This window comes from Vipera ursinii (genome assembly GCF_947247035.1).
Source record: "Vipera ursinii genome assembly, chromosome: 2".
Taxonomy (NCBI): domain Eukaryota; kingdom Metazoa; phylum Chordata; class Lepidosauria; order Squamata; family Viperidae; genus Vipera; species Vipera ursinii.
The window spans coordinates 253,020,331-253,029,396 of record NC_139513.1 but is presented as its reverse complement, the minus strand read 5'-3'; the positions used below and the strand labels follow the sequence as shown (position 1 = coordinate 253,029,396).

The 9,066-nt window shown below is 45.5% G+C and overlaps 1 protein-coding gene across 1 annotated transcript; it reads right to left on the bottom strand.

The window, feature by feature from the left end:
* Nucleotides 1–5,831: 5,831 nt before the first annotated feature.
* GPR150 (G protein-coupled receptor 150) lies at nt 5,832–7,175 on the bottom strand (the record flags this gene model as incomplete). The annotated part of the gene is made up of 1 exon (XM_083355118.1): nt 5,832–7,175. The coding sequence occupies one exon, from the start codon at nt 7,173–7,175 to the stop codon at nt 5,832–5,834; it is 1,344 nt and encodes a 447-aa protein (XP_083211244.1).
* Between the last annotated feature and the right edge of the window lie 1,891 nt (nt 7,176–9,066).

Below are 9,066 nucleotides of genomic sequence, written 5' to 3'. Positions count from 1 at the left end.
AGGCAGAAGAGATTAAGAAGAGGTGGCAAAATTACACAGAAGAACTATACAAGAATGAGCTTAACGTCCCTGATAATCACAATGAGGTGGTCACTGACCTCGAGCCAGACATCCTAGAATGTGAAGTGAAGTGGGCCTTAGAAAAGCTGAGCAACAACAAAGCTAGTGGAGGTGACAGTATTCCAGCTGAGCTATTCAAAATCTTAAAAGACAATGCAGTAAAAGTGCTACACTCAATTTGCCAGCAAATTTGGAAAACTCAACAGTGGCCACAGGATTGGAAAAGATCAGTTTACATTCCAATTCCTAAGAAAGGCAGTGCCAAAGAATGTTCAAACTATCGCACCATTGCACTCATTTCTCATGCTAGTAAAGTCATGCTTAAAATCCTACAAGCTAGACTTCAGCAGTATGTGGATCGAGAACTACCAGAAGTGCAGGCAGGATTTCGAAGAGGCAGAGGAACTAGAGATCAAATTGCCAACATACGCTGGATCATGGAGAAAGCTAGGGAGTTCCAGAAAAACATCTACTTCTGCTTCATTGACTATGCTAAAGCCTTTGATTGTGTGGATCATAACAAACTGTGGCAAGTTCTTAAAGAGATGGGAGTACCAGACCATCTTATTTGTCTCTTGAGAAACCTATATGCGGGTCAAGAAGCAACAGTGAGAACTGGACACGGAACCACTGATTGGTTCAAAATTGGGAAAGGAGTCCGGCAAGGCTGTATACTGTCGCCCTGCCTATTTAACTTATATGCAGAGCACATCATGAGAAAGGCAGGGCTAGATGAATCAAAAGTTGGAATTAAGATTGCCGGAAGAAATATCAACAACCTAAGATACGCAGATGATACCACTCTAATGGCAGAAAGTGAAGAAGAACTAAAGAGCCTCTTGTTGCAGGTGAAGAAGGAGAGTGCAAAACTTGGGTTGAAACTTAACATTAAGAAAACCAAGATCATGGCATCTGGCCCTCTCAATTCCTGGCAAATAGATGGGGAAGAAATGGAGGTAGTGACAGATTTTATTTTCCTGGGCTCCAAGATCACTGCAGATGGGGACTGTAGCCAAGAAATTAAAAGACGCTTGCTCCTGGGGAGGAAAGCCATGGCAAATCTAGACAGCACACTAAAAAGCAGAGACATCACCCTGTCAACAAAAGTGCGTATAGTCAAGGCTATGGTCTTTCCAGTTGCAATGTATGGTAGTGAAAGTTGGACCATAAGAAAGGCTGAGCGCCAAAGAATTGAGGCCTTTGAACTGTGGTGCTGGAGAAGACTCCTGCGAGTCCCTTGGACTGCAAGGCGATCAAACCGGTCAGTCCTAGAGGAGATCAATCCTGACTGCTCTTTAGAAGGCCAGATCCTGAAGCTAAAACTCAAGTACTTTGGCCACCTAATGAGAAGGAAGGACTCCCTGGAGAAGAGCCTAATGCTGGGGAAGATCGAGGGCAATAGAAGAAGGGGACGACAGAGAATAAGGTGGCTGGATGGAGTCACTGAAGCAGTAGGCGTGAGCTTAAATGGACTCCAGAAGATGGTAGAGGACAGGAAGGCCTGGAGGAATGTTGTCCATAGGGTCGCGATGGGTCGGACACGACTTCGCAGCTAACAACAACAACAGACTAGTCCTATGTCCTTCAGTAACTATTAAATCTAAAACCCCCTTAAATCCCTTAAATTTAACACTAAGGCTAATCTTCCCTTTTATTTTTATTGGGCTTTTTTGAAAGTCAGTTAATTGAATTTTTGTTGAACTAAGTGGAATTTTTCTTCCACTTATTTGTTCAATCCTCTCAAGGGTTTCACTGGAAATTATTGACACTGAAGCCCCTGAGTCTATTTCCATTCTGCAAGGAACCCCTTGCTGCTGATGGACTATGATTTTTAATTTTCCTTCTGGAAAATTGCTATTTTTCCCATTTCTCCTGCGGTTGACACGCGCCACCTCCCCTAGATTTGGAATTTTAACCCAGGGTCTAGGGGTCTCTTTGCCACTAAAGTAAGGGGTTACCTTACCTTCGGGCCACACATCGACTTCGTGAAGGCGGTTGTCGCGAGCACGGCTCCTACAGATGGCCTGGATGTGGCCGGTCTTTCCACACGCCCTGCACTTTGCGGTACGGAATCGGCAAGAGGCGCGGGGATGGTTGCCTCCGCAGCTGCCACACCGGTTCTGGTTGTCGTTGTCGCGCGGTCTGGTTGCGGTGTCCCTCCATGGTCGTTGTGCCCCTGTCGCTTGTCTTTGCGGAGTTGCGGGTTGTTGACGGCGGTTAGGTTCAGGCCCCTCGCTTCTGGGTGGTCTTGGCGCCAGTTTCCCGAATCGCCTGGAGACTTCAGCAATATCTTCTTCCCACTGCTGGTCCACCTCCCCGCAGTCCACATAGCCCTCTTGGTTGATCTCGGACGACGCTGCCATGCTACTGCGGAGGGGGTCGCGATACCCGGTGGATTCGTACGTTAAAAGTTCATCGATCACTTCCTGCAGATCGCCGGTGGGTTTGGCGATTATTCTGTTTTGTAACTGCTCGTCACGCAAGCCCAGTACTACTCGGTCCCGAATTCTTATTTCTAAATTGTCGTATTTACATCGTACTGCGGCTTCCCTGACAGCAGCGACAATTTTTTGTATGGATTCTCCCGGTCTCTGGTTCCTTTTCTCAAAGATGCGCCGCCAGAAGAGTTCGGATCTCCTAGGTGTAAAGTGGACCTTTAGTTTGGCTAGGAGGTCGGCATAAGGCACGCTTGAGACCGGTTGCGGTTGACACAATCCAACAGCGATTCGATAGACCGGTGTGCCGCAAATCGTCAATAATGCTGCCGCCTTTTTCCGGTCGTCTGTGATTCCGTTCACTAGCAGGAACCCTTCGACTTGTCCGATGTATTCTTCCCAATCCTCGGGGAAGTTTGGGTTGAATTCCTTCAATGACCCAATTTGCGCCATTCGGAGAATTTTTCTTATTCCGCCGCGGCCGCTCGGTTGACTGTGACACGTTTTCGAATTTGCCGCCTTTGCGCGACAATTCCGCCAATTCTCTGGTCTTCTGTCTATCCCACCTTCGTCGCCAATTGTTTGGTTCTGATAGACGAGGACTCAGAGTGGTTTAACAATGAACGAGTTTATTGAATACACAAGGTCAACTGTCAACTGTCAAATGTTGCAACCTTTTATAGTGGAACTGTTTGAACTGTAACCAATCATCGGAGTCTATTTTCCCGCTTCTTGTTTATTGCAACCAATGATTGCACCTGAATCTCCTGCTCTAAACCCTGCTTTATTGCAATCTACTATTTTCCTTGTTTGCAACTATTTACATACATAACAGTATAAAAATCAACAAAGGTCTTTTTGATAAGACTCTGCTGGTACACTACCTTACCCTTGTGTTCTATTCTATCTATATTAGAAGCCCTTTGCTTCTTCCTTAACAAATAAGCTAGCCATCTACCTGGTTTATTGGCATTACAAAAAATATTATGTCTAGAATACCGTAAGTTAGTTGCCACTTGGTCAGCCATCAACTTATCAAACTGGCCCCTTAGTAAATTAATTACCTCTTTAATCTTCCCATCCGATGGATTCAAAATTAAAGCCTTTTCTTTTTCCTTAATTTCATTCTCTTTCCTCCTAAATTCCAAGTTACGTCTATATTTATTGTTCAAATATATTAATACACCTCTCATATAAGCTTTACTAGCATCCCAAACCATTTCAATAGAAGTACCTTTATACATATTAATTTTAAAAAATTCCTTCATGTGTGGTGGCTCTTGATGCACTGACTCCAGCCTCAGTCCACTCCTTGTGAAAGTCCCCAACTCTTTTGAATGGCCTTTTCCTGACAATCCTCTCTAGGCTGCGGTCATCCCTGCTGCTTGTGCACCTTTTTCTTCCACACTTTTCCCTTCCACATAATTTTCTATTAATGTGCTTTGATATAGCACTTTGGGAACAGCCAACTTCTTTTGCAATTAACTTTTGAGGCTTTCCCTCCTTATGGAGAGTGTTGATGGTTTTCTGCACAACTGTCAGGTCAGCAGTCTTCCCCATGATTGTAATTCCTACTGAACCAGACTGAGAGACCATTTAAAGGCTCAGGAACCCTTTGCAGGTGTTATGGCTTAATTAGCTGATTAGAGTGGGACACTTTGAGCCTAGAATATTGCACCTTTTCACAATATTCTAATTTATTGAGATTGTGGATTTGGGGTTTTCATGAGCTGTAAGCCATAATCATCACAATTATGACAAATCACGGCTTGAACTATCTTGCTTTGCATGTAATGAGTCTATCTCATATATTAGTTTCCCCTTTTAAGTGGCATTAACTGAAATAAATGAACTTTTGCACAATATTCTAATTTTTCGAGTTTCACCTGTAGATTTCCAAGGTTTGCTTAAATCTTGTAGCCTACCTTCAATCTTAGCTTTCAGAAGTAAAAATATTGTTACACTATCTGCAATTGCCAATGTTTGTTGCTTATAAACAAGATATATATTTATAGCTAAAGTAATGCTACTAATATTTAATTGCAAAGGAGATGGATTTCTATAAAACATTATTGAAAGCTTTCAATTTCTGCAGTTTATTTTATATCTGTTGATTTTTGTCTTTGTTTACATATGCGTTTATATCAATAATGCAGCCTTTCCTTGGATTCATAATATATATTAGGTAAATAAGTAAAGCCCTTTACAATGAACAGAAAGCACTTTTATTATAATAAACTGTATGTCTCATTTTATACTGGACATTTATTTGCAATGAATATGTGGAATATAAATGTCAGAAGGCATTAATAATACAATCTCTTTGCATAGCAACAAAAGCCTTGTTTCTCTAGCTCTGTCTGGAAATATGGAAAATAAAACTAGGGATATGTTGTATTGATGGTCAATGCCTAGACTAGCATATATGTGTTTAGTCTTAGCATGGACTGGATTTAAACACAAGCCCAGAATACCCTCTGGGCAGAAACATTCTGGGTTGGGGGATAGTAAGGAAAATGCCAGGCAATTGGAAACAGCTAAGTGAAAAAGAGAGAGTGAAATGATCCAGGGACTGGCTGACAGAAGTACAGCAGCAGAGAAGTAAAGGCTTCAGGTACATTGGTGGATGGACTGGCCCACAAATTGTGTAGGAAAGAGGAGACAAGGCCAAGATGCAGCAACCTTTCCTCCTTGCCAGTAAGATGTTTCCATAGCTTTGCCCAAAAAGTCAAACAAGCACAAGTCCTACGGTATTTTGTCTCACAGCTCTATGGCCTACCTAGAATAGTCTGGCTAACCTTCCCATATTTGTTCTGTGCACAAAACAAGCAAGCACAATTTCTGATTTGTCTACATCCAGATCAGTCAAGCTAGAATTCATTTACAATGGTAACGTAGTTTTATATGAGCTTAAATTCCTACAACTGGATAAGCAATTAGAAAGAACTAAAAAGCTTAAAAGTGGGCTCTCCAGCAAGTGCAGAGTATCTTTTCCTTTCTCTTTTGTTTTTTCAGGGTAAAACCTTGAACACACGACCTGGAATCTCTTAGTCAGTGGAGCACATGGTGTCAAAGGCCCAAACAGACTTAAAGCCATCCTAAGTGTAAAAAGGTCCCTTCTCCTTTCTTCAACTTTCCGCTCTCCATAGACCAGGGGTAGGCAACCTCGGCTCTTTTATGACTCATGGACTTCAACTCCCAGAATTCCTGAGTCAGCATAGCTGACTCAGGAATTCTGGGAGTTGAAGTCCATAAGTCATAAAAGAGCCGAGGTTGCCTACCCCTGCCATAGACTGTAACAGCAAATGAAGCCTCCTTCAAATTCGGCCCTCCATGTTAGAATCTGCTCTCGCAAACAGCCCGGCTCTCCTCCTTCTCTAGCTGGACGGCCGTTGCGACGGCAGGCGTCTTAGTCTGGCAGGGGCAGAGCCAAAGTTCCGCCCGATCCGCGGCCGCCCTTGGCGACAGTCGCTGCCGGTGGCGAGCTTGCCGTCTGGGTTGTCCATCGGGGCACCGGCAGAGGCTGCGCTGGAGCCGCCGCGCCCAGGGCTGGTAGCTCTGGAATAAGAGGCAAACGTAGGGATTGACGGCGCTGTTGGTGGCTGCCATCATGTTGCTCAGGGTCGTCCGGGCTTCGTGGGTGTCGCCCTCGGGAAAAGCAAAAGCTAAGGCCAGCTCCACAAGAAAACGCGGGAAACCGCAGAGCGCAAAGAGCGCGGCCAGGGCCAAAGTCAGCTGCAGCGCCCTGACGCGTGCGCTGGGCAGGCTTCGTGGCGCGGACGGCGAGCGGGAAGCGCACTTGGAGATCGGCAGAAGCCGCAGGAGAAGCGGCGGGGCGGGGCCGGCGACGCCAGGCAGCTCAAGGCGACAGGGTCCGGCGCTGCCGCCGGCTCCTTCTTGCGACGGCTCCTCTTCCTCGGCTCCAGAAGCGCTGAGGGTGGCGAGGATGCGGCTGCAGGTCCTGCCCAAGAGGCAGGCGGGAGCTACGAAGCCCGTCATGGCTTCGTACACGGCGTAGACCTGTCCGTGCCATCGGGGCAGCTGAGGGAAGATGCTGAGGCAGCGGCCTCCGGGCTGCGACGGGGCTAGCCTGTAAAGGAAGAGTTGAGGCAGGGCGAGCAGCAAAGCCAAGAGCCAGCCCAACGCGGCCAGGGCGCTCCGGGCGAGCACGAAAGGCGGCAGCGATTCCTGAGGGGGCGGAAGGCCGTCGGCCAAGCGCTGTCGCTCGAGCGCGATAAGAACCAGCATGTGCGACGGCGCCAGCAGCCCCGAGCCTTGCAGGAAGCGGAGCAAGCGGCAGGTGGTGTCTCCGGACGGCCATCCCGCGTCTCCCGGGTCTGCAACGTGATCGTCCTCTGCCGGAGGCAGCTGGGAGAGCAACGCCAGCCCGCATCCGTAGAGATCGGCTATAGCCAAGTGCGCCAGGAGGAAATCCATCTTCCGCCGCCTCCTGAACCCACCTCCGCAGCAGCAGCACCCTCCGCAACGGAGTCGGTACAACAACAGGCAGTTGCCCACCAGCGCCAGCAGCATGATCGCGCCCGCCCCGATGGTCTGGGCAGACTGTCCGGGCAAAGCCCAGCGAGAGGGGAAAGAAAAATTCAAGTTCCAGGCGGGATGCTGAGGGTTGGACAAGTTGGCTCCCAGAGCTTGGCTTTCTGGCTCGAGCGCATCAGCCATGGCTCCCTCTGGCCGCCAAACTGGGAACAAACTTTAGTCTTTAGAAAGCAGCCGCCAGGATTGTGTGTGGCTGGACGTGCCTCGGCAGGATATATAGGGGGCTCTGCCTGTCACCTGCCACTCACCGTGGGTGGGCACTCCAGGAGAGATAGACCCTTCGCGCCTTTGCTCTGCCCACCCCCTCAGCCTCTCCCCTCCACCTCCAGGTCAGCCACAGTCGAAGTCTTTCACACCTACCTGAACTGAGCCCAGGTTTCTCCTGCATACTTGGTGAAGCTGCCTTCACATCTGAATGAAATCATCCCCTTAGCGCCCCCCACTTTCTTCTACAGATTCTACGACCGCTTGTTTGCTTGCTCGGTGGTGTATCTGCCAAAAAATATGGCCGTGCATCAGAAACCTGTTGAAGAAAATCTTTTTTTTTTTAAAAAAAATAGTGATTTGAAATCTTGATGTATTAAAATCTCTTGGAAGATTTGCAACTGCTTTCACTAGAAACAGAATCACATATTTTTTTCGTAAGCTTATCAGAGGGGGAAAAGTACCAGTTGATTTAAAAAACAAAAACAAACCATAGCTGTCTGGGATACAACTTGATTTTAAAAATTAGCAATTTAAGTTTTTTTTTTCATAGCACACAAACACACACATTGACCAGGTCCTAAGCTTTTGGATGATAGTGTTGAAATCCTATCCTGTTAAAATAAGCCCAGCAAAACTTAATGGAATTTACTTCTGTATTAAGAGTAAGCTGCTAATGTAACTTGAGCTTTCTAAAAGTAAAATTTATTGACACAATTCGAGATAAATCCTTGCTCACTGTTGGTTTTTACCTATATGGCTTGTTCTAGCTTGAATGCAGGATGCCTGTCAAGCTGCTTTAGACTGGCTAGGCAAGAAATTGATACAAAAAGTTCTAAGGCTATGAAAGCTCTAATAATGAAGCTGTTGCAAAAGAGTTCCAAATGCAAATAAAATTTATGGTAAAGTCAAGGTTCAAATTCTCAAATTTCTTCTGTATAGTGCAAGAAGCTTGAAGCTATTCTTGGGTAGGTAGGACAGTTTCTACCTAACTTATGTTGATAACAGAACTGGTATGTTTCGAGTTGTGTTTGGAGTGGGGTGTAACCTAAGAATTGGGTCTCGTATAGTTGTGATTCTTTCCTCTTGGGAAATTAACTCTTTCCAAGAGAAGAAACTTATGTCCTAGTATTCCATTTAATAAAAATAACAAGATTACAGAATTGTATGGCCCTTTTATGTCAATCAAAATCATCTTTCTATCTAGTTTGAAATAAAAATTGTATTCCATGGAGAGGCATGTGTCATGCTAGTCTAAATAATCTTTTGTCCCGTGGGAACCAAGGCTGCTCCAGAGACTGCAGACTGGGCATTGCGTAAAAGGCCCGCCAAGATGTATTGGGAAGCCTAGTTGCTTGCATAGTTTTAGGGGAGGGATTTTTAAATTTTGTATTGGGGAATTGTTACTTGTGTCTTCAGACTTGGTTTCACTTTTGATGTGCTGATACTTTGAATCTAATAAACATGTTCTTTGACGAATGTGCATGCCTCAGAGTTCCGCTTTATTTGTCTTTGTCGGAACCATGACATTAAGCATGTTTGAGGAATAAATGGGATGCTTAGTAAATGATGGTTCATCATTGCATATGTATTGCCCTTTATTTGATTTCATGAATACAATGCATAATGACTGGACCAGTCTGTTTCAGCCCAGCCCACCTCATAGGGTTGTTGTGGGAAAATAGGCAGAAGGTGCATTGGCAATGTTTGCTGCTTTGAGTTATTTGTAAAAATAATAAAGGCGAGATAAAAATAAAAATAATTTATTTATTTATTTATTTTATTAAATTTATATACCGCCCTATTCCCG